Source organism: Oncorhynchus tshawytscha, linkage group LG03 (assembly GCF_018296145.1).
Source record: "Oncorhynchus tshawytscha isolate Ot180627B linkage group LG03, Otsh_v2.0, whole genome shotgun sequence".
Classification (NCBI taxonomy): domain Eukaryota; kingdom Metazoa; phylum Chordata; class Actinopteri; order Salmoniformes; family Salmonidae; genus Oncorhynchus; species Oncorhynchus tshawytscha.
In genome coordinates, this window is record NC_056431.1 from 25,849,004 (window position 1) to 25,875,103 (window position 26,100).

Consider the following 26,100-nt stretch of genomic DNA (forward strand, 5'->3'; position numbering starts at 1 on the left):
CATCCTGCAAGGAAGACGGGCAGAGTTTCAATCAGTGTCCAACATAGCCAACCCATCCTCTCTTAGTAAAGACCGCTAGGTACAAATGACTAATGAACGTTTTGAAAAATTGGAGACGGGGGCTGCGTTTCTAACCATCCATGTCATATAATTTTGACTGTGATGAATTAAGCAAAATTACTGGGAAAGTAAACAGTGTACTCATTGCACGGGCATCATTTATCATCTCCTGACCTGATAGACTACCATATCAATTAAGGCACATGCATTAGTCAATTTTCAAAACTTCACCAACGAACAGGGATGTCACACGGCTACGGTGATTAATCACTGACCAATGTTAATTGATACATTGTGTGTCTGTCTGGAGTGATGCTCCCACTTGTGGGCTGTATACAATTGCCAATGAAACAGAGCAGTGGAATACAGGGACAGTGCAAAAGAAGTCTAGGGTCGAAGGTGAATTACAGTGAGAAATAGTGCATGTTTGAGATCAACAACGTTGCAGTCAGACCGTGCAGAATCACTGATCTACAAATCACCTTGCGTTCCAAATCTACTCACTATGAGATTGATTCTGCCTTCCTTGCCTTGCTGGAACTGAGCCCCTGATCACATTTGATACCTGTTGTTGAGCATCTCTATTGTCTAAAAAGTAGGCTAGTCTCCTTTCTGCCATCTAATTTCTTTCATCTGCAATTATGTGTAAGAACATAGGCCTACAAGTGAAAGCCTGGTTATCAGCCTCCATATTTCACCCAGGCTATCATGTCTTTGAGGGCAGATTTTCGAGCTCCCAGTTGTTTTGAATCTTGGTCAGTGCCATCTGTGATCCTTGGGATGTCCCCACCATAATGCCGCGTTCACGTACTAGTCGGAACTAGGAAACTCTGAAATAGTTATACAACTTGAAGTTATACAGGTGCTGCGTTCAACGACTCAGCAAGTCAGACATTTCTGAATTTCCTAGTCCCGACTAGCATATGAACGCGGCATTAAACCCCAATCCATAATCATTCTTCTTCTTTTTTAATCGCAAAAAACAGGATAAATACAAACGGACAATGATAACACATGCTAGGCTAGGGGGTACAACAAATTACACAAAGATGAAAATATACAAACGTATTGATTGTTTTAACAGCTTTCTTATTAGAATAATGTAGAATGGTCTTAATGTACTGCTTGAATTCCTTATAGAAAACAAGTGTTTTTTTATTCGTGAATTTACATTTATGAAAGTGACATTTTTCCATTAGCACAATTAGATTGAGGTAAAATTGTTTTTCTTTATCCTTATTATAGTTAAGGAAACAGAGCAGCACATTCTCCTATAAAGAATGAATATTAACAATTATAAAACTATGAATATCTTGCCATAATATCTTTACATGTAGACAATGGCAAAATAAATGCGAAACTATTTCTGGATGCGCAACACAAAAAGTACAATCAATGTTTTTGTCTTTTTTGAGTTTCTTCAGGTAATGATTCGCAGGGTAATACTTATGGATCATTCTGAGACCTCTGACCTTGTTAACAAGGAAATATTTGTGTGGTAATAACCCAACTTTTTCCCCAACATATATTAGCGACCAATGTATTCCAGTAACTTGTGACATAAGGAATGGATACAATATCCCTTTGAAATAAAGCACGTAAAGATCTGTTCTTCTGAGGGAGCAAAGAGAAACATATTTTCCCTATTGGAGAGTCAACTGGATTAAGCGAGGGTAGGTCAAGAAGGTGAGGTCTGGCTACACCTGTAAATAACATGAGAGTTCCAGATGGAATAGCATCAAAGACTATGGCAAACTCTGTAGGTGTAGCCGGGATATTGTAAGGAGATAAATAAATACAAATAGGCATAATTGAGTAACAATCCTTCTGCATTAAAAAGTTGACTCACACGCAGGATATGATTATTAAACCAGTTCTTAAAAAAAGAAAGACTGGTTTCTATACAAAATATCCTTATGGTTCCAAATTAAATACCTACGTGGGTAAAAACGACCACACTAAGAATTGTCTATGAACAGCAGATCCTTTTGTAGGAATCTTATCAATGTTATTGTTACAAAGTAACATAAAATTGAAGCCACCAAAACCGGAGAAGATAAAATGACGGATGAAATTCCAAAATGAAGTGTCCATCATCCATCTAAATCGGAACTTTCCGAATTGTCCTGAACACGGCATCAGCTTGCTAGAGTGACGTATGGTACGTGCTACGGTACGCCACTTGTAACCAAGGGAGAAAAGCGCGGACATTGAGAATACTGGGGAAATTGTAGGTAAGCTATTAAAACTACCATCATATGGATTACTTAAATACGGGTCTGTAATTCCTAAAGCATTATGGATATTTCCAATTTATGTACAGCAACTGTTTAGCTTACAAACACCTGTATTTCAAAGGTCAACATTAGCTTCCTTTTTGGGCCTCTGTGCTGCCGTCGTTTTTCGAGCAAAAGCGCAAACAAGTCCCACCTCTATGCCGCACTCATTGGACGACAGTGAAAATATTGTTATTTGATAGGGCTGGCTTCACGTAACTTAAATCACTGTCTCTTCTGTATTTTCATGAATATTTTGAACATATCGGAATCGGATTGATGGTTGACACAAATAGGAACCAGTCGAAATCAAATAGCTACATCTGAACCGAGTTTGACGCTAATTTCCCAAAAGTCGAATATTACTTGATACCCTTGTTCTCAAATTATTTGAAATTCGTTTGGAAGGATGACCCATAAATTGAGAAGTTTTGCCGCACCTAAGGTTACTTGAGCTACTTTTGGTAGCAACTAGCCAGTGTGATAAGCCGACCAGCAGTGTCTTCAAATTAGCTGACGTTAGTCATTTTGCTGCCAATTTATATGCATACCGTCGACATTAACTATCTCGTACATGCATAACCACCGGACCAACCATGATAGCTAGCTAGTTAGACCCGCGTGGCTGTAACTGGCTAAGCTAGTTAGCTAAGGAGCTACTAGGTAGGAAAGCTGGACTCCCAGTTGCAAGAGCCTAGCTCTGCTTAACATTCCGCTGTCCAGGGTAGCCTGGAGAAAGGGACTGAAAAAACGAGGAAAATAAAGTTTGAATTCGTGTAGTAATATGTGAAATGTACCTGGTTGGCTGTCAAGTGATAAACACAGCTCGTCAGATAATTGTACTCCCTGACTGATTAAACATGCCCTTAATGATTCTACTTTAGTACGGTGTTTACGGTATTTTCTCACTCCAGTAACCACCTGACTTCAAATCTTTAAATTACACGGAACAAAAATATAAACACAATGTTAATGGCTGGTCCCATGTTTCATGAGCTGAAATAAAAGATCCCAGAAATGTTCCATATGCACAAAAAGCTTATTTCTCTCAAATTTTGTGGAAAAATATGTTTACGTCCCTGTTAGTGAGCATTTTATCCTTAGTCAAGAATCCATCCATCTGACAAGTGTGGCATATCACAAGCTGATTAAACAGCATGATCATTACATAAGTGCACCTTGTGCTGGGTACAATAACCGGCCACTCTAAATTGAGCCGTTTTGTCACAACACAATGCCACAGATGTCTCAAGTTTTGAGGGAGTGCAATTGGCATGCTGACTTTAGGAATGTCCACCAGAGCTTTTGCCAAATAATTACATGTTAATTTCTCTACCATAAGCTACCTCCAACATAGTTTTAGAGAATTTGGTCGTATGTCCAACCGACCTCAACCGCAGACCATGTGTAACCACGCCAGACCAGGTACTCCACATCAGGTTTCTTCACCTGTGACTAGGTCTGGTGCCCAGTGGGTGGGCCTATGCCCAACCATAGCTGTGCCCCTGCCCAGTCATGTGAAATCCATAGATTAGGGACTAATTTATTTATTTCTATTCACTTATTTCCTTATATGAATTGTAACTCAGCAAAATCTTAGAAATTGTTTCATGTTGTGTTTATATTTTTGTTTAGTATACATACCATGTCATCTCATCAATTTGGAAACTATCTTGAGATAAATCAATACTTTGACTACGTGTCCTGGCAAGGAATGTGAGAGGGTGGCTAGACTGGCTACTGGAACAGGTGGGAAGAGGTTCAGGTCAGGTTTAGTTAATTTAGATTTTTTTTTGTATAAATCATTGCCTACTTTTAAACCAAACTTGACCACGCATATAATTCATTTGACGTAGTATCTAAAAGTTTGAGGAGAGTAGTCATAAAATTTGATGGGGAACAAAAATGAGTTAATGTCATGTCAAGGTGGGGCGAAGTCCCATGTAATTGGGAATTATATTTTTGGCATCAGGTTGAAAAAGATATTGCATAGCAAAATTCTCACAAGTGATTGGCACCACATCCAGAGAGATGGTGCCTAAATGTAGACTGCAGTGTTGTTGGATGAATTTAGTTCTTATGTGTTCATTAACCAATTCAATTAAAACACTCTGTCCATTTCTGAGAATTTGTAAGGTTCTTATTTACATAAAATGGACAGAGACCAGCCACCAAAATTAGCCAATAGCGTTTATTCTCAAGAGCTCTGGTCATAATACCATGTACATTGGTTTATATACCTCACATTTCGTCATAAATGTCCCTCCTCCTCTCAGATACCATGGCAATATAGTTCACAAGCCTTCTCACATTGTCTGCCACCTGTTAAACAATCTACTACAAGCCCAAGGTCTCTCCCCTCCCTGGGTAGGGACAGAATGTCCTGTAAGGAACACAGTATTCCAGCCGGTCTGACGATAGCTCCATTAGTTTCGAACAAGGAACAGAAAGTCCTTGTTCTAATTCTTGACTAAAACTACACACATTATATTCAGTATTATGATTATAATAAGATTCATACATTCATACAGTAACTTAGAACCATAACTAAACAGAATACTACTAAGTTAAATGTATACATAATTTAGTCATTATTCATAAAAATCCCATAACAAGTAGATAGGTCACTAGAAGGGAGAGTGAAATATTTTTAGGAGACTTGTCTGTGTCAACCATCAGCTGTACAAAGTCTATTGTAAAATATTTAGAAGTTAAATATATTTAAAAGAGGGAGGTAAATCGAATCTAGGCCTAATTAATTGTAACCTACTTCAATCTATGCTACTGACCACTCACTGTCTTTCCCTGGGGTTTAGCTTCTTTTTATCTAGATTTAGTTATTTGATCACATGCAAATATCCAACATCAACCACCTTATCATTGAACAGTTTCGTTCTAAAAGCACTAGATGGCGACCAATAGCTACATTTGGCCTACTTAATTTTGTACATGCAGAATGATCTCTGAGTAGCCTACTCCATCTATACAATTTGAAACACAGTTTTGTTATATGAAACAGTATTGTTATGTGATTATTATTTTGTTCACAGTCAATTATATGAGTCAATTATATGAGGATTGCCCATCTTAAATGTTACTTTACAGGAACAGGATCATAACTTAATTGATTGTTGGAACAGAGTCCAATTTCCTCTTCTCATGTAAAGGCATCAGGAGGTGTCTAACATGGACGGAGAATTAAGGTCAGGGAAGGAAATTAACGAGGACAAGGTGCCTCATCATGGTGACACAGGAAATGTCTCCACAGAGGAAATGGAGAGTGGAGGAAGTCCTTCCCTAGCAAAGAGGCCCAGGCCTGATGATGTCACAGCTGACAGCACAGGAGAGATTGAGGAGGACACCGGCGGTGAGGTGGCTGATGGGAAGGAGTCAGACCAGCCCCCTCAGGCTGAGATGAACATTACCCCGGAGACATGTTATGGCTGTGCCTGTCCCATCTGTGGCTTCGTGGCCAAAACGCCAACTTCCTTGAAGATTCACTCCAAGAGGAAGCACACCGGTAGAGGAAAGACCAGGGGTGTGAGCTCAGCTGAGGTACTTGTTGAAATAGATGGCTCCACAACCGGAGCAACAGCACGGAGTTCAAATTACAAGACAGGTGGAGACACTGAGTGGAAAGTGAGCAGCAGAGAGAGACAGCAGGATGCCACAGAGAGTCAGGGCTCAGAGGCAGGAGGTTCTGAGGGGGAGGTGACTACAATAATAGCCAAAGAGGAAATAGCTGAGAAACAAGGGACAGGGAGAGATGCTTTTGACAGGAAGGTGACTCCAATAGCTACAGAGGAGATTGCAGAGGAGGAGCAAGAAAAGACCCCTGGTAAGAAGATTGTAGGTAAACGGGGCACCAAGCCAAAGACTATACATGCTTGCAGCTACTGTGGTCACGAGTTTAAGGACAAGCCGAGCCTAGATACACACATCAAGAGACGCCACACCAAGGAGATGAATTACTTCTGTGAATTCTGCTTGTACGCCTGTGTGGCAAAGTGCGACTACGAAAAGCACTGTCTTAGTAACAAGCACAACAAACGAGTCGCGGAAAGCAGGGAATCCTCTGGCCTCGCGTCACCCACGGACAAGAAGACAGCCGAACAGGCTCAAATCTTTGCCTCCACGACGACTCAGACCCGGGCGTCCAAGCGTGCGCTCGGTGCCAGGTTCCAGCTGCAGTGCGGGAGTTGCGAATTCAGGGTCAGCAACTCTGCTTTGCTGGAGAGCCACGCTCGGCTAAAGCACCATGGCGAGCATCGCTTCCTCTGTAACGTCTGCCACTACTACACCGCTACATCCGAGTGGATGGACACACACGTGTCCTCGGAGAGCCACCAGCGTGTGGCTGAGGAGAAAAACGCAGGGTCCTCCTTCGAGGACTGCGTTGAGAAGGTGAGCATAGATGCGGTCGGTGACGACATGCTGACAGATGACGTGGCAGTAGGGGTCATCGGACATGATGGAGAGCTGCACCCTGATGTTAATGAGGAAGCTGTTGAGGCTGCAAAGGCCGTGTTGGAGAACATGGAAGAGCACATGGACGAGAGAATCCCTCCCAAGAGGAGGAGAGGCAGGCCAAAGGGGCCCGCTGCAACTACATGTGAATACTGTGGCCTTCTCGCCTCCAATAGTACCAATCTAAACGTGCATATTCGTCGTAAGCACAGCCGGCAGTACAGCTACACCTGCAGGCTTTGTTCTTACAACTGTGTGACGAAAGGCGACATGGACCGCCACTGTGTCACAAAGAAGCACCTTAAACGCGTGGAGGATGCTAGCAGCGATGGCCAAGTGGACCTGGATACATCAGTGCAGGTCATGAGTACAGAGTCAGGCTCTCTGGCCAGCGAGGGTGAGGCTATACATCAGAATAGTCCAGTCAGAGGAGGGTCCAAAGGAGAGGGGGGGGCCACGGACAAAGAAGGGGAGCTGTCGCAAGACGACGACAAAGCACAAGTGAGCAGCCCGAAAAAGAGCAAGTACGACTTGGTCAACTCCTGCAGCCATTGCAAGTTCGTAGCTCATTCGATTCCCTCCCTCGACCTCCACGTGAAGAGGAGACACACCCGGGACTTTGAGTTTGTGTGCCTGGCGTGCAGCTACTATGCGGTCACGCGTCGAGAGATGTCTCGCCACGCCTCCACGGACAAGCATAAGCAGAAGAGCGAGGTCTACCTAGAGAACCTGGAGAGCTTCGTGGCGAAAGACCTGGCGCAGCCGGAGGAGGAGGCCAAGGAGCTGGGGAACAGAGCTGACCCTGATGCTGACAACAATGCTTGCACTGAGGATCCTTCCCCTTCAGTGCCCCCTGACACAGACATGGAGCAGCCCACTAACACAGACACAACTACAGACCAGCCTAACATTATAGACACAGACCAACTCACAGACACAGACCAGCTCAACAACACAGACACAGACCAGCTCCCTATCATCGATACAGAGAAACCCACAGACACAGATGCAGACCAACCTACAGACACAGACCAGCCCAACAACACAGACAAGGACCAGCTCCCTATCATCGATGCAGAGAAACCCACAGACACAGACCAGCCCAACAATACAGACACGGACCAGCTCCCTATCATCGATGCAGAGAAACCCACAGACAAAGATGCAGACCAACCTACAGACACAGACCAGCCCAACGATGCAGACAAGGACCAGCTCCCTATCATCGATGCAGAGAAACCCACAGACACAGACCAGCCCAACAACACAGACATGGACCAGCTCCCTATCATAGATGCAGAGAAACCCACAGACACAGATGCAGACCAACCTACAGACACAGACCAGCCCAACGATACAGAATTGGACCAGCCCCCTTGCACTGATACAGACCAACCCACTAACACAGATACAGACCAATCCAAAGACATAGACCAGCCCAACATCACTGACATAGACCAGCCCAACATCACAGACACAGACCAGCCCCCTATCACCAATACAGAGCAACCCACAGACACAGCTACAGACCAGCCCACAGACACCGAACACCCCACACAGACTTCTGACGTTTTGAGCAACGAGCATGCAGCCCCAATAGTGGAAGTTAGTGGCATTGTTGTTGAAGAAAACACGGAGATGCAGGTGGCTGGTGAGGCTTCCGGTGGTGGCGCAGAACAAACCAGCAACGAAGCCCCAGGTACAATTGATCCTCAGGTAGCACTAGCAGAAATCACCATAACACCGCCTGAGGAAGGCCAGAAGGAAGGGGCCGAGGCAGAGGCAGAGCCAGTCTGTTCCGACGACGACGTTGAGATGGCAGATGAGAAACCTGACATCTCTTCCCCAGAGAAACAGCTCACCAGGGCACTGCCATTCGACGCTTGCATCGTACCTCTCAAGTCCTTGACTGAAGCCGAGCTGGCTCTGCATGAAGAACGAATGGCTCACTCTGTTGAAGACCATTCTGGCCCGGCTGTAAGTGGCCTGACCGGGGCGGGCAGTTTTCAGAAGATCAAAAGAACCAAACCTGTAGGGGCTTCAGGTCTGTCCAAGCGGTTAACTCCCAACCCCCGCATCCGCTGCGAGGACTGTGGCTTCGTGGCGGACGGCATGAGCGGCCTCAATGTGCACATCTCCATGAAGCACCCGTCCAAGGAGAAGCACTTCCACTGCATGCTGTGCGGCAAGTCATTCTACACGGAGAGCAACCTGCACCAGCACCTGACCAGCGCCGCCCACCTGCGCAACGAGCAGGCCAGCATTGAGGAGCTTCCGGAGGGCGGCGCCACCTTCAAGTGCGTGAAGTGCACGGACCCGTTCGAGACGGAGCAGGAGCTCTTCGTGCACATCAAGGAGAAGCATGAGGAGCTGTTGCGCGAGGTCAACAAGTACGTCCTGGAGGACACGGAGCAGATCAACCGCGAGCGCGAGGAGAACCAGGGCAGCGTGTGCAAGCACTGCGGCAAGGTGTGCAAGAGCAGCAACTCCATGGCCTTCCTGGCTCACATCCGCACACACACAGGTACGTCATCTCCCAACACGCTTATTTGAAAACCTTCACTGATATAGTTTTTTATTTTTATGATACATACTTCATTTTTTTTACAAGTTATTATAAAGTCAATGGTAACTGCGTCACTCATATTCATCGGTGTTATTATACAGTGTATTTCCCACTTAGAATTTACCAGCCGTGTCAATCATTGCATGCGTTTGGACATCAGGTTTTGAGATACTGGGGTCGAGCCTATGTTAGGGGCTGGCCAGGTATCAGAGGAGAGACGTGGTTCGTGTAGTGGTGTGAGCTTAGGCCACGTGTTGGAGAAAAGGAGAAGGTAAAGACTGAGCTGCAGGAGGAGAGATGCTAATGGACCACGGATTAGAATTCCCTGTGCACCACCTGGTCAAAGACATGTGCGACTCATAATTGATGTGTCCATTACCAAGACTCAGTTGTAATTATAGTCAATAAGTCTCTGTAAATGTGTTAAAGCTAAGGCTAAAAGCATTGGAGACCCAAAGAGAGGTGAGCTAATAATTTAAAATAATCAATGCAGGCGTATTCAAAGCCCTTAATTTCCCTTGTGTGTGTGTGTGTGTGTGTGTGTGTGTGTGTGTGTGTGTGTGTGTGTGTGTGTGTGTGTGTGCGTGCGTGCGTGCGTGCGTGCGTGTGTGTGTGTGTGTGTGTGTGTGTGTGTGTGTGTGTGTGTATGTGTGTGTGATATATATGTGCAATTTGTGTGTATGTATTTGTATGTGTAATTTGTGTGTGTGTGTCAGCCTACATGGTGAGCTGATTATCCTCAATCCATTAAGATTTATCTTGTCATTTATAATGCAAATCAGGGTTCGGCTGGTCAGGTCTATGACTGGGGAATGTCTGGCGGGTTAAGAATAGAGGGCGCTCCATTACTCTTCCTTGACCATGTGTATTAATTGCTTTGAAAATCAACTTAATGTAGGAATGAGAAGTGAGGGCGCCATCAATAAATGCCCTTCTCTGCTTCCTCCGGTCCGTCCCCCTTACAGCCCAAACTTTAATGGGACTTTAATTGGAGTACAGGCAGAGCTCTATGGCCGGGTCTGGGTGGATTATGTGTCTGTGTGTGTGTGTGTGTGTGTGTGTGTGTGTGTCTGTGTCTCTCTCTGTGTGTGTGGAGTGACTGACTAATGGCCGCGGAGTGTTAAGATGTGTGGACCGTCTCGGAGAGTTGACGGAGAGGTTGCCAGTAGCAAAGTCAATGAGAGTGCTGCCACGCCGCACTATGGTAGGCTGGTCATGTGGGTCAGAATCCTCACCTACTCAGGCTGCTGCTTCTTTCTCTAAGTGTGTGCCCTCACCCATCACTGAGATGACATGATGAGGCCTACTTCTGTTTGTGATGACCTCTCAACTTCTAATATGGGGGAAGAGTCACTGTGGTTTCACCTTTGCGAACCGGTTCAGGTTGGCAAATGGTCTGTTTTGCTGGGGTACGTCCTACTATTGATTAATTCCGCAGATTAAAAGCATACGAGCAGAGCAACTAACTGTCTTTACTTTGGCATTCCCCTCGTGTCTCTAATGGCTCAACAAAACCACTCTTTGTGGTTACGTGGTTATGGGGAGACACATATTACTGTACAATAAGACTGAATTGCAATTCTGTTTGTTGTACAGTCGAGTAGTCAGAAAGGACGGACAACATGAATAAGAGAAAGCTTGTGAGGCCCAATGATCAACATTTTGATGTATCCTTTGTGTGATGTTTTGTTGAATCTGTAATATCCGTTTATGAGCCTACTACAGCATTTCATGTTGCCATGTAAACAACGCCATTACTCTGGGTCCAGCTGAGGAAAAGTGTTACTTAAGCAAATGAAAACAGTGACACTTTAAGAAGATGTGTTTATCAAAGTCAAGGGCACATTTGGAGGTCTCGACTGAGTATTGTCGTTATTTTTTTCTTTAGGTGGCTTTTTCGATTGAATTATCTCTTTTATTTATGAGTTTGCTCTTTTCTTTTTTTTTGTTTGCCTATTTGTAGAATGCACCTATTTCTTAGCATTTTGACAGCTTATGCTAGTTATTATTATTGCTAAGTTCCCTCATAACATTGAGTTATTCTCTATTTGTATGTGGTCATTTATCGTGTACACTTCTTCCAGTGCTGTGGAACAGGACTGTGGGCTCCGCCAGTGTTTGGACTGGGAGCACGTCCAGATGGTTTTAATTAAACCAAGATTTTATTTACCTGATTAATCAGTGAAATCAGGAGATGGTGGGAGGCTGCACGCATATTTGTCAATTTGTCCCCTGGGAGAAAAAAAAAGACTTCCATGTTTGCCAATGAGGATGCAACTGGATTTGCATTTTGAGCTAAATTGGTCACTTTTTCACTTGGGAGAGCTGTCTGACCTCCTGAGGCCTGGGGTGGGTTGAAGTAATGGGCACACACACATAATCACCACACACACTTGCCAAACATGCGTGCACACACACACTTCTTCTCTCTAACACATACACACACAGACACAGTGAGTTTCTGAAGGTGTATAAAAGCTAGTTACAGAAGCTCGGTTTGTATGTCTTGGTCTGGCTGTATGATGTCTGATCGGGCCTCTCTTGATAAAAAAAACGTTTATCTTGGGGTGGTAGACAGACATGGATATTATGTCCCCACGATATTTGATTGAAGATTCAACCCTGGGAAAAAAAATATGTCCATTTTGAATATGTTTTAAAACTGGGTTTTCCGTTTTCAAAGTGGTATTTCTGGATTTTTTGGCAACGATGCCCTTTATCTACTTCCCCAGAGTCAGATGAACTCGTGGATACCATTTTTATGTCTCAGTGTCCACTATGAAGGAAGTTCGAAGTAGTTGTGCAAACTAATGCTAACTAGCGTTAACGCAATGACTAGAAGTCTATGGGTATCTGCTAGCATTGCCAAAATCCTGAAGTATCCCTTAGGCTTTAGATATGGGAGAGATGAGGGTGGATAGAGCAAGCGAGAGAGAGAGGGTTAAACATTGCGGGAGGGTTCTCTAGGAAATGAATTAGTCATTACCCATCTCATCTGGGATGTGAGGGAGCCACATTGTGGTTGGCAATATTAATTTAACATGACACTGCATTGATGGTCAATTTCAGTTTCATGTAGGCTGTTTAAGTGGAGTGGTGGTGTATTAACATGATGAGACGTGGGAAGGGAGGAATACTACATCTCTCTCCTCCTGCCATGTCTCATACTCACTCACACAGCCATCTGGCCAGATCCTCTCCCTCTGCGCCTGTCTCTCGCTTCACCTCGGCTTGGGCGCGTGTCCGTGTGTCTGTGCGTGTGTATTTGTATGTTTGTTTTGGGTGCGCATCATAGGGGTGTGTGTGTCGAGGCTAAATGAAGAAGCCCGATTCACCGGCGCTCATGTGCTAACGCCCTTCCCTCGTCTGTTTGCAGGCCTTGTTAGCACGCGCTTGCCTTTCAATCTTCGTTACAAGTTTAACATTCAACGCGTCGTACTTCCAGCTCGCGGCAAGTGAACCGTGTATGAACGAATTAGTAATCTACACAAAGTGCTTAATCAAATCAGCGGCTGCCCCTGAAATAAATATTGCAATGCGTCTTGGGATATTCACTGGGAGAAAGGATTGTAAAAAATGCATAGCGAGTATTTTATAGGAGGTTCCCAGACAGAATGGTTTGTCATACTGGAGAACTGCTGCCCTATTCTGTCTGCATGGGACATGGACCTAGTCTGTCTGCATGGGACCTTGCCCTAGTCTGTCTGCATGGGACATGTCCCTAGTCTGTCTGCATGGGACCTGGCCCTAGTTTGTCTGCATGGGACCTGGCCCTAGTCTGTCTGCATGGGACCTGGCCCATCCACATGAATGGCCCTTACTTGTAGTTGCATACACATCTTGTGTATATTCTATCTACACAAAGAAATAACAATGGCTGGGGTTCAATTAATTTAGGAAAAATAGCACTGTTGTTGCAATCATGAATTGACTTATGCATAAATGTTATCACTAGTCAAACTGCAACCGCATTGGACTGTTATTTTGTGGCATATTTACAATGCTACAGTACTATTCTGCAGCATGCTGCAGCGCTTGTTTGATTGAATAGGCCTTCCCCAGTAGGTGTGTTCTATTAGCCTAGGGTGTGGTGTCCCTTCTAGCCATCATGGGCGCTGATGATCCATAGCAGCCCCCCTCTCTCTCTGCTGCTCTTAAATGACAAATGGCGGGCAGAGACTGTGCCCCCTCTCTCAAACGCCAGCGCCCCCCACCCCCTCCCCATTTATTAATGACAATGATTAGAAGGAAACCTCCCTGCAAAGCCAGGCAGAGTGATTAGCGCTTTTAATGATGGAACGTGGTAGTGAGTGCACACAAAATTGATTTACGTATTCTGCCTGACCTTTGGTATCCAATTTATGCATCCAGAAGCAAAGGAAGGAAGAGTAGGGAAGAGAGAGATGGAGAGAGTGACGAGGAAAGATAGAGAGGAGATTGAAGGAGAGAAAAGCCATGTACTCACTGTTTTTTTTTTTACAGTACCAGTCAAAAGTTTGGACACACCTACTCATTCAAAGGTTTTTCTTTATTTGTACTATTTTCTACATTGTAGAATAATAACGAAGCCATCACAACTATGAAATAACACATATGGAATCATGTCTTAAACAAAGAAATATTTTAGATTTTAGATTCTTCAAAGTAGCCACCCTTTGCCTTGATGACAGCTTTGCACACTTTTGGCATTCTCTCAACCATCTTATTTCATAGTTTTGATGTATGTCCTGGACTCAGGCCGTCTGGTTGTTTTACAGTCAATCTTGGGTAGTAAAGTAGTACAGTAGCTGTTAACAATACTCCAGATTTCAACAACCTGACTAACAACCAGAATACAGCACGTCATCGTTCACAGTGTCACCATCTCTGCAATTGTGCAAAGATCTTTCTGTTAGAATGCTAGTAAAGAATGTCCCTCCCTCCTCAGCGTCATAGCTCTCCTCTACCTTCACCCCTACGTCTACAACCACTCCTTTCTTTTTTATTATACTATATTATACTTTTTTATTATATTATATTATACTTTTTTATTATATTATATTGTACTTTTTTATTATATTATATTATACTTTTTTATTATATTATATTATACTTTTTTATTATATTATATTATACTTTTTTATTATATTATATTATACTTTTTTATTATATTATATTATACTTTTTTATTATATTATATTATATTATACTTTTTTATTATATTATATTATATTATACTTTTTTATTATATTATATTATACTTTTTTATTATATTATATTATACTTTTTTATTATATTATATTATACTTTTTTATTATACTGTTCATAATCATTTGTGTATTTTTTCCCCAATACATAAAGTAGGATAAATTGACGCCACTTATTGTTTTGCAGGATCGAAGCCGTTTAAGTGCAAAATCTGCAACTTTGCCACCGCCCAGCTGGGTGACGCCAGGAACCACGTGAAGAGACATCTGGGCATGAGAGAGTACAAGTGCCACATCTGTGGGTGAGTACCACAGTCAGTGACTGGTCACTACCTTTTCAACTGGGGATGCCCGAGTTGTGTTCGTTAAGTTCCAAACGGAAGAAAAAAGGTCCTAAACGGAAGGAAACGGCAAGGTACTATCTGAACTTAAGAAGAAACGCTTGTTTTCCTTTTTACGTTGCTACGGTCTTATTGAGTTTTTAAGTCATTTTTTGCCATTTAGGTTGGATCACAAGAAAAAGACACTCTTGCTCGGCAAACCATTATTTCCTCTTATTGTGATATGTTTCAATACAATCTGTCATATCTCACCGTAGTCAACATTAAAGCCCATAAACTCAACGTAAAAAGCTTCTGCGTCTCTTTCCTACGGCCACAGAAGCACTGTGTTTAGGCCAAGTTCAGTTCAGTCGGTTCTGTTCCCATGCTTGATCTTCCTACCATCTTACTGTGTTCAAATGGACACGTAGGAGTGTTTCTGTGTCATTTGGAAATGGACCAAATAGCAGGATCTTCAGCTTGTACCACGTTCTCTGCTGCAATGTGGTACATAGACCAGGACGTGTGGTTATTTAGTCCCCCTCGATGCTTCTGTGTAAAACTGCTTGTTTCAATGTGTTCCGTTTCAGTTCGGTCACTATGTTTTTCTCCCTCTTCTTTCTGCCACGTTCGAGTGGAATGAGCGTGTTTATTTGTCGCCGCCGTTCGCAAACGTTTTACAGAAAGGCAAACAGATTTTGTTAAACACAGCTACCTCTAATGAGGAGAAAGGCTCATGTTTCACAAGCCCTCCAGCTACAGCCTTATCCCCTTGTGCTATAAATGTGTTTGGGCTTTGACCAAGAGAATATAGACAGACAGAGAGACAGAGAGACAGAGAGACAGAGAGACAGAGAGACAGAGAGACAGACAGACAGACAGACAGACAGACAGACAGACAGACAGACAGACAGACAGACAGACAGACAGACAGACAGACAGACAGACAGACAGACAGAGAGAGAGAGAACGCAGTTCTCCAATGTGCCTGACTGCCTTTAAATGAGTGTACTAAATACAGCTTCTGGTTTCACAAATCACTGCGGATGGAGGAGCTATCTCCCACCTGAGCCAGACACTGGTGACAAATCGGCCCTGTGAGTGTGTGTGTGTGTGTGTGTGCGTGCGCACGCGCGCTCACTACTGACTGATCACTGGGGCAACTTTCCTCTTGACTAAAGAGCAGCAAACAAAGAACAGACCAGAAACACCCTCATTAAGGCCAAAGTAGACATACTCTCTCTTCCTAAAGTATTCAGATTAGATAATATAGGCCTACGTATTGGTGGTTAATCTGAATGCAGAGATGTTGCTAATGGTTGTTCATGTCTCAGTTAATGCAATTTCCCTTTTTCGGGTTTGGGCTGACCTAGAAAGTGAGATTACAATGTAGGCTGGCCATTAGGCATTCTGTTACACCCACTGGGTGAGGTGATATTTTGCGAAACAAAACCCTCTTTATCTAATGAAATCGTTTCTCGTTATTACGATTTATCATCTTGATTACTATAGCTGGAGCGTTCGTTTTAAGTTCACTCGACCGACGTTTCTGGCACTACAAAATTGAAATTCATACGTTTAAGCAAAATGGGGTGGTTTTACACGCAGATATACAATTACTGGAACGCACAAAGCCCCTCAGACCATGGCAATTTGACTGGAACATTCATCAGTAATTCTATTTCTATGGTTCTACATGGCTTCCCTGCTTTGCGAGACAAGCCAATGTAACGTTAACCAGTAGTCTGTTCATTCATTTCCCATTGCTGTCACAGAGCGAGCTCATCCTGCTCTCGTTAGAATGTTGAGGAGGAGCAGCGTTTGTTTAACTCAATCTAAATACGCGTGTGGTCCTTCTCCCTGCGCCATCGATTGGCGCTCCCCCCGGTGAACTCTGTGGCTGCGAATATTACCCGCTTTTGACACTGTGCGCTAACGATTGAGACGCCCCCAAATGGATGTGGTGCACCTCTGCTGTCCACCTCACTTTAGCTGAGCCGAGAGCCACGGAGGGCTGCTCGTCTCCGCAGAGGACTCTGGGAAGTTGTTGATAGTTAAAGATCATATTGTTGTGGCATTTAATTAACAAATGCAAATCAAGGCCAGGACAGATAGGCACCTCTGACCCAGCTGCCAATCAAACGTGAGAAGGCTGTGAGAGCGCTGTCCAGTATAGGTAGGCTGTGTCGTGTGTACACCATGCCTTTACACTCTCTCTCTCTCTCTCTCTCTCTCTCTCTCTCTCCTTTCTTTTAGCTAACAGTTACTCTCTCTTCTTTTCTGTTTCGGTTCCTCTCTCTTTCGTTGTGTCTTTCTTGTCCTTCAGATTGACACGTCTCTTAGCTGATATCCTCTGCTTTTTACAGCAAGTTTTTAAAAAAATTGTATTTATTTTGTACCCCCTTTTCTCCCCAATTTCGTGATATCCAATTGGTAGTAGTCTTGTCCCATCACTGGGACAAGTACGGACTCGGGAGAGGCGAAGGTCGAGAGCCATGCGTCCTTTGAAAACACGACCCTGCCAAGCCACACTGCTTCTTGACACACTGCTCGCTTAACCCGGAAGCCAGCCGCATCAATGTGTTGGAGGAAACACTGTACAACTAGCGACCAGAGTCAGCGTGCACTGCGCCTGGCCCGCCATAAGGAGTCGCTAGAGCACGGTGGGACAAGGACATCCCGGCCGGCCAAACCCTCCACTAACTCGGACGATGTTGGGCCAATTGTGCGCCGCCTCATGGGTCTCCCGGTCACGGCCGGCTGAGACACAACCCGGGATCAAACTCGGGTCTGTAGTGACGCCTCAAACACTCTGATGCAGTGCTTTAGACTGCTGCGACTGTCTTTTTTGCCATTTATGAAAGTGTTATTCAATGCATTTCTATGGGCTATAGTAGTAAAGACCAAATTCAATATTTTCAAATCATTTTTTACGTATATATTTTTTGATACCTAAAGGCCCCCCACCGGCTTAGACTTTTAAGAATTAAAATACTGAATCTTGCAGCAATGACATCTCCTAACTGATTCATGTAGTCCGAAGTTGGCCATAAAAACATAACCTGCAAAACCAGCAGAAAAACACAAATTGCCTCCCTAGCACATACAGTACGGCAAGATTCCTCATACTGTATTTAATTGGTAAAAAAAATCATTTTAAACACAAGGCTGTTTCTTGTCTTTTCTCTGTGTGTGGTGTGTGTCGGTCCACAGTGGGCCATTTAATGAGCACTCCCTTTCCTTTCCTCCATCATGTGCTCTCCTCCCAAAAGGCCCTGGATTCAACATTTCAGCATCCCTTACCCGTACCACTCGCCCCCCCCATAGCCCCACCGCTCTCGCCTCACCCTCCCCAAAGATGCCATGGCCAGCCAGTGCTGTTTGTAGGTGTTAAATTATGCATCAGGAGTCTAAATGCTGTGAAGCATTGGTTTAATATCTGGGGGCCAAGTCGTAGGAAGTATGATCAGCATCCTGGATGGTCCTCCCATTGGACCTGGTTCTATGATATCATATCGGCCGGACGGCCACTATAGTTGGAACTACCCGTCAACTAGCTCCAGTTTAAACTTTAACGATTTCTCTCTTCATCTCCCCAAAAAAGTTGTCCGTCTTTTCGGTATCTGAGAGGTCTTTTTCCCCCCTCTCCCTCCGTTGACTTAGTAGCCAAGTCCGGAGTGAGTATATTTAGTCATCGTTTCATGTTGGTGTCATGTGATTTGAATGGAACAGGATAGGGCTGGCTCTTGTCAGGCTTTTGTGTCTCCCCGTCTGTGAGTGTGTCTTCTGCTGGTCCCAGAATAGCCCCATCAGTTCAGTTCCGCCCTCCCCTCCCTTCCCCAGCTCATCCTCTGTAATATGTCTTAATGCCCAGGCCTCTGTGTGTGTGTGTGTGTGTGTGTGTGTGTGTGTGTGTGTGTGTGTGTGTGTGTGTGTGTATGTGTGTGTGTGTGTGTGTGTGTGTGTGTGTGTGTGTGTGAGAGAGAGAGAGAGTCCGGGCCTTGACAGGAGAGGAGCATCTTAGCGCTCTGCTTATCCAGAGAAAGCCGTCACTTATCTCAGCCCCTCCATTGTGTGTCCCCCGCCACCACCACTCCCACCCCTCTTCCTCCCTGACGTGATACTCTTTAATCCTCAAACAGAATCTGGTTTTAACTCAGACTATTTTTTCGGTGTTAATGGTTGGGATCCCGATGAGGAGGGTTACAACGTCACTCCCCACTGATCTCTCCGCCGCCCCCCAAAATAATTGTACATCATCGCTTCATAACGTGTCAGAGGGGTGTTGGTGGCGTGCAATTAAAACCGGCGAATATAATACAGGAAATTACGGCCTGTCAGGTCGGTGAACAACACAGTCGGTATTTGAGTTACACTTAATCATCATGTGCATTAGCGACTTCATCGCATTTCTACTCTGCTGTGAAGCAGTCTCTCTCTCTCTCTCACTGTTTAGGCTTTGGATTGTGTCTGAAAGTACAACACCCAGGCTATAGCTCTGTACTTATGTGAGGAGACGACATTTGAAAGCTCATTGCCTCAGTAAATTATATAGGTTCGTGTGAACGAAAAGGATCACCCACCCATGTGCATGCGGAACGAAATGGTATGCAAAAACACTGAATGCATTATCACACAACAGATGAAAACATTTAATATTTACTCTCAACAAGCCAGAAACCACGAGCCGCGTTATGTTTGCATAATTAATTTGCAACCGTTCTGAAAAAGTTCTAAATGAGCTTGTATCTTGATTGAATAGACATTTCTCCTCGCCTATACCAAACTCAGGGTTTTTTTGTATGTTTTTTTTTTAGGTCATGTTGTCCTTTTTAAATGAAAAATAATTCCCCCCAATCAGAAACACACATGGTGTTTATCCACATTAAAAGAAGTATCAATGTTTACCGTTTTGCTACCCATCCTCACTATCACGTCAGCGCGCACGATCCTTATCGACCAAAACAAACACATTTTGCTTTGATTCGCTTAACTTTATTTAGTGCGGCATTATCCGGAAATTAAATAAGTAGCCCTAAAGGTCATACGGAAAAGAATGCAGAAAGGCTGGTCTAGAAAGGTTAGATATGTGACAGAGCTGTTTGGATGATAACGAGGAGTGGTCCGTCTGCTCGGAGAGCTCGGGCTTCTGTTTCTGACTTCACTTTGTGCGCCGCGATCGCTCTTTATGACCGGGACAGCTTTACAGCCCGTTAGCCCGCTATAACATGATGAAGCACATCCTAATAGATTGGATGTGTTTAGTAGCCTTGGGCTGATGTTTGTAAAATTAATGTTTTCGCAGAAAGGAACACACACACACACACACACACACACACACACACACACACACACACACACACACACACACACACACACACACACACACACACACACACACACACACACACACACACACACACACACGACAGGGCAGTATCTTTAACAGTCATATACAATGTGCAACACAGTTCGTAAATATTTCACAGTCAGTTTGCGTTAGATTCTACAGTATATTCCACTGACCTATATGCTGGTATTAGGCATGCAGTAATTGAGGAAATATTCAATAATTTAATGAGCATCTTTGTTCTGTGAGCTGGGATCAGTCTAGACCTGTTAATCAAAACTTAGTAATGTTACTCTTAGTAATGTGACCCCAAACCTCTTTTACAATATCAGATGCATGCTTCAAATTACACTTTAGGTGGAAATATTTGTGAGTATGTTTTTGTATTGGCTGAATGGGCCCAACTGAGCGTCTCTTTTGCATCTAGCGTATGTACTCTCTCTTTCTGAGCTTATCCATCCTATTAGGCCTACCTTTTTAGTAAGATCTTCAGACACTTAACGGTCAAGGTTGAGGTCCTGCTTGCTCTTTAGTGGCCTCGAAATGGGGGCTGAGGGGCTTTAAAAACAAAACATTCCCCTTTAATCAAACAAAAACAAACAAAAGCCAGGCTCCATAAATGGCAAGATCAGTGTTTTAGCTAAAGCAGCTAACTCAGCACATACACTCTGGAGGGCTGGCTTGGTCATCACATCAGCAAAAAAGGCTGCATTGTTATTGGCTGAGTTTGGGTGGGCCTGTTGGAGTCAATTGGCCTTGCTACACTGTACCGTGTGGTACAATGAAAACTTACGTAGAAAGCTGCAATGGGTTATGATTATGATGGAGATTTATGGAAGGGTTTCTCTGATCGCAGCCTTGTTTTACGGTAAGCGCAAAATGCTCCCCTTTGAAATGGCTTTATTGGTTCGCTTAGACATTTTGGATAAGTCAGTTCAAGATATCCTTTAAATATCCAGACAATCCATGATTGTCATTCTCTTCTGGCCTTCGCTCTGAGTGAAAGGGAGACTTGGCTAGTTCCCAAAGGCTCAATGCCCTTGTGAGTACGCCCCCCGCTTGGTGTCCGTCTGGCACACGTCACTCCCAATCACGACACACAGAGACCTCCATCTCACCAGAAGAGACGAGTGGACCTGATGTCTCGACGTAGTTTTATACACAACAAAACAGCTCCCATGGCGATGTCTGGGGTGAGAATGGTGACAAAATAGAGAGAGAGAGAGAGAGGAAGCAAGGAAGGAGGGAAGATGAAGAGGGTCGAGAGCGAGAGAGATGGAGAGAGAGATAGAGGGAGGAATATGAGGAGAGGGAGAGAAAGTACGTAAGATAGATATCACCCGTGCATTGCTCTCTTTGTGTGTTGGTATCAGGGGACCGCAAATGGCACACAATAACACATGCCCTTAGGCATTATGGGGATGTCTATAAGTTGAACGAAGGTGTGTTTTAATTGCAACTCCATCAATGATTTCAAATGCAGTTAATGCAAAGCAAGAATAAACATCTCTGCTGTGGCTCAGAAACACATCTCCTAGTTTAAAAAGGAAGAAATCCCTTGTTCGAGAGATAAAAGCCAAGCGGTTGATTCCATTGAGCTAATCCTGTCGTAGGTAGATGTAGGAGTTGCACACCAACCGGGGAGGAGAAGTTAATGAGTGATTAACAACAGCAATTAAAAGATGAGAGAGCGAGTGAGCGAGAGAGAGAGAGGGAGAGAGAATGGAGAGAAAAAAGTGTGTAATTAAAATATCAGTCCCTCTCTTTGTCAAAAGTGCGTGTGTCATCCATTGTGCACTTATTAAAAGCTAGCAGGGGAAGGAGAGAACAGTGCTTAATTCCAGCACTCCTGAAGTGTCTGGTAATATGCCCGCGGATGGAAGCTGAGGAAGGTTGTAACTCATGTTTAAGTGTGCGGCCGTGTCATTGCAGGTTCACATTCATGCCTTTCTGTGTTGACACCCATTGGGGCAGCGGATATTTGGCAGTCAGGAGTAATTTAACTTAATTAATGGGATGCATATTTGATGGAGGAATAAAATATCCCGGCTCAGCAAAGTGGAAAAGGGGAAAGATTTAGTGGGAGTTAAAGGTGGAGGGGAGAGTCATTTGTGCATTCAGTTACCGCTGCTTGAGAGACGGAGAGGGAGTGGGGGGGCGAGAGAGAGAGAGCGGTGGGAGTGAGGGGAAAGAGGGCAAGAAGGAGATGGGTTGACAAAGATAGAGGGAGTGAGAGTCGGTAGGAGGGAGGCCAGGGGGAGAGGAGGGGAGGATGAGTGGAAGTGTGAGAGATGGGTGGCACTGTGTGGGTTGACGCAAAGCTGAGTTGAAGTGTAGAGGGGAATGGGCTGTCCCTCCATTCAGAGTGACAGCGTTTGAGTTAATTGATATCCGGAGTGAGCCCCCCTCTCAGTACAAACAGGCACATTACGCTGGTTTGCAAACTTGTGTCGGAGCTGCCCGGCTACTGAGGGCCTTTTAAATATGCATGAGGGGGCTTTTAAAAGGGGGTTCAGTGATGCTGGAGAGCGGTTGGTCCCCCCACCATGCGCACACACACAAGTGTATATACACACACACACACCATGGTGCCACCAGGTGAACCCGTGTCCCAGTGAAAAGCTTGTCATGCTGCTTTTAATCTCCCCTGACACTTTTTAATTGACTTCCTGTAGGTATAGATTATTTCATGGCGAGTTCATTGTGGAGATGTTTGATACCATCCAGGAGGCATCTGGGATGCTGTTAGCTGGCTAGAGATGAGCCACCCATCCATCGACTGTCTCTTCCTCCCTTTCCTATCTCTCTCTTCTTCTCACTTTCTCCCTATGTCTTTATCTTTCACCTTCCCTCTCTCTCTCTCTCTCTCTCTCTCTCTCTCTCTCTCTCTCTCTCTCTCTCTCTCTCTCTCTCTCTCTCTCTCTCTCTCTCTTTTTAAATGATAAAAACATGTATTTCACCTTTATTTGACCAGGTAGGCCAGTTGAGAACAAGTTCTCATTCACAACTGCAATCTGGCCAAGATAAAGCAAAGCAGTGCAACAAAAAACAACACAGAGTTACACATAAACAAACATACAGTCAACAACACAATAGAAAAATCTATATACTGTACAGTGTGGGCAAATGGAGTGAGGAGGTAAGGCAATAAATAGGCCATACTAGCGAAGTAACTACAATTTAGCAATTGAACACTGTGCAGATGATGATGTGCAAGTAGAAATACTGGTTTGCAAAAAAGTAAATAAAAACAATGTGGGGATGAGGTAGGTAGTTGGATGGGCTATTTACAGATGGGCTATGTACAGCTGCAGCGATCGGTAAGCTGCTCAGATAGCTGAAGCTTAAAGTTAGTGAGGGAGATATAAGTCTTCATCTTCAGCAATTTTTGCAATTCGTTCCAGTCATTGGCAGCAGAGAACTGGAAGGAAAGGCGGCCAAATGAGGTGTTGGCTTTGGGAATGACCAGTGAGATATACCTAGAGGAGTGAGTGCTACGGGTGGGTGTTGTTATGGTGACCAGTGAGTTGAGATAAGGTGGAGCTTTACCTAGCTAAGACTTATAGATGAGCTGGAGCCAGTGGGTCTGGTGATGAATATGTAGCAAGGGCCAGCCAACGAGAGCATAGAAGTCGCAGCAGTGGTGGGTAGTATATGAGGCTTTGGTGACAACACAGATGGCACTGTGATAGACTGCATCCAGTTTTCTGAGTAGAGTGTTGGAGGCTATTTTGTAAAGGACATCACCAAAGTCGAGGGTCAGTAGGATAGTCCGTTTTACAAGGTTATGTTTGGCAGTGTGAGTGAAGGAGGCTTTGTTGCGAAATAGGAGGCCGATTCTAGATTTAATTTTGGATTGGGGATGCTTAATGTGAGTCTGGAAGGGTTTACAGTCTAACCAGACACCTAGGTATTTGTAGTTGTCCACATATTCTAGGTCAGAACCATCCAGAGTAGTGATGCTAGTCGGGCAGGAGGGTATGGGCAGCGATCGGTTGAAGAGCTTGCATTGAGTGTTACTAACGTTTAAGAACATTTGGAGGCCATGGAAGGAGTGTTGTATGGCATTGAAGCTTGTTTGAAGGTTTGTTAACACAGTGTCCAAAGAAGGACTAGATGTATACAGTATGGTGTCGTCTGCATAGAGGTGGATCAAGGAATCACCCACAGCAAGAACGACATCATTGATATATACAGAGAAGAGAGTCGGCCCGAGAATTGAATCCTGTTGCACCCCCATAGAGACTGCCAGGGGTCCAGACAACAGGCCCTCCGATTTGACACACTGAACTCTATCTGAGAAGTAGTTGGTGAACCAGGCGAGGCAGTCATTTGAGAAACCAAGGCTGTTGAGTCTGCCGATGAGAATACGATGATTGACAGAGTCGAGAGCCTTGGCCAGGTCGATGAAGACGGCTGCATAGTACTGTCTTTTATCGATGGCGGTTATGATATCGTTTAGAACCTTGAGCGTGGCTGAGGTGCACCTGTGACCAGCTCGGAAACCAGATTGCACAGTGGAGAAGATAGGGTGAGATTCGAAATGGTCAGTGATCTGTTTGTTAACTTGGCTTTCGAAGACTTTAGAAAAGGCAGGGCAGGATGGATATAGGTCTGTAACAGTTTGGGTCTAGAGTGTCACGCCCTTTGAAGAGGGGTGACCGCGGCAGCTTTCCAATCTTTAGGAATCTTGGACGATACGAAAGAGAGGTTGAACAGAGCAATATTATGGGTTGCAACAATGGCGGAGGATCGAGATTGTCTAGCCCAGCTGATTTGTACGGGGTCCAGGTTTTGCAGCTCTTTCAGAACACCAGCTGTCTGGATTTGGGTGAAGGAGAAGCTAGGGAGGCTTGGGAAAGTTGCTGCGGGGGGTGCGGAGCTGTTGGCCGGGGTTGGGGTAGCCAGGAGGAAAGCATGGCCAGCCGTAGAGAAATACTCATTGAAATTCACGATTATCGTAGATTTATCGGTGGTAACAGTGTTTCCTATCCTCAGTGCAGTGGGCAGCTGGGAGGAGGTGCTCTTATTCTCCATGGACTTTCATCATTCTCTGTCCTTTTCTCTCTCTCCTTCCCTCCCTCCATCTGTGATGGCCCAGACTTATTAAAATGGGTGAGAGACTAAATGCAATCACTCATTGCCATCATCATAATTGAGCTGATGTACCTGCTCTGTGGTGGCCCTACTCTGACAGGGGAGAGGAGTGGATGGGACGTGTGTGTGTGTGTGGAGCTCTTTGTGTCTGAGAGTAGTCCTGGTTAGGATGTCTGATCCCCTCTCACTCTGTCAGACACACTCTGGCCCCGCGTCTGTCACACTCGGGAACGGACATCCGTTTTACTAAATGGACTCATATCCTCCCTCACAGAAAGTACACTTGCAGTGTTTTTATTTGACTGGGGGAAGGTGAACTGTCTCGTCAGGAATCATAATGTCAGTTTTGTTGTCTGTGAGGAGAGACCAACGTTCAGTGAGCTTGTCATTTACGTGAGCCGGTCTGGTGCTTTGTTGACTAACCATCCAGTAGTTCCCACTGGGTACAAACTGGTTGATTTCATTGTTTTCACGCCATTTCAACAACAAAAATGAATTTGTGGAATTTTTCAACTTAAATCTAATGTCGTGGTTCAAATGTATGTTGATTTCACATTGAATTCACGTTATTGACAACTTCATCAAATGTAAATCAGAACTAGATGTTGAACTGATGTCTTTGCCCAGGTTTTGTGTCCTAACTTGAGGACCTTGCATAAAGTCAAGAGTTATGTGTGCTATTCTCAAGTTAGGATTCGGCTGGTATTGCTTAGGAGGGTGTGTGAATCAGGACTTAACCAAGTTAGTTGGTCAGACAGTCCAGTAGACCACATTAGGC

General features: G+C 44.4%; 1 protein-coding gene across 1 annotated transcript in view; it reads left to right on the plus strand.

Moving 5' to 3' along the window:
- Positions 1–2,209: 2,209 nt before the first annotated feature.
- LOC112246562 (zinc finger protein 407-like) overlaps positions 2,210–26,100 on the plus strand; it is a 179,201-nt gene continuing 155,310 nt past the window's right edge. The window contains exons 1-3 of the mRNA XM_042313230.1: positions 2,210–2,294; positions 5,442–9,327; positions 14,743–14,857. Of these exons, the coding sequence (XP_042169164.1) occupies positions 5,523–9,327; positions 14,743–14,857 (3,920 nt within the window). The 5' untranslated portion in view covers positions 2,210–2,294; positions 5,442–5,522. The remainder of the gene's footprint in view (positions 2,295–5,441; positions 9,328–14,742; positions 14,858–26,100) is intronic.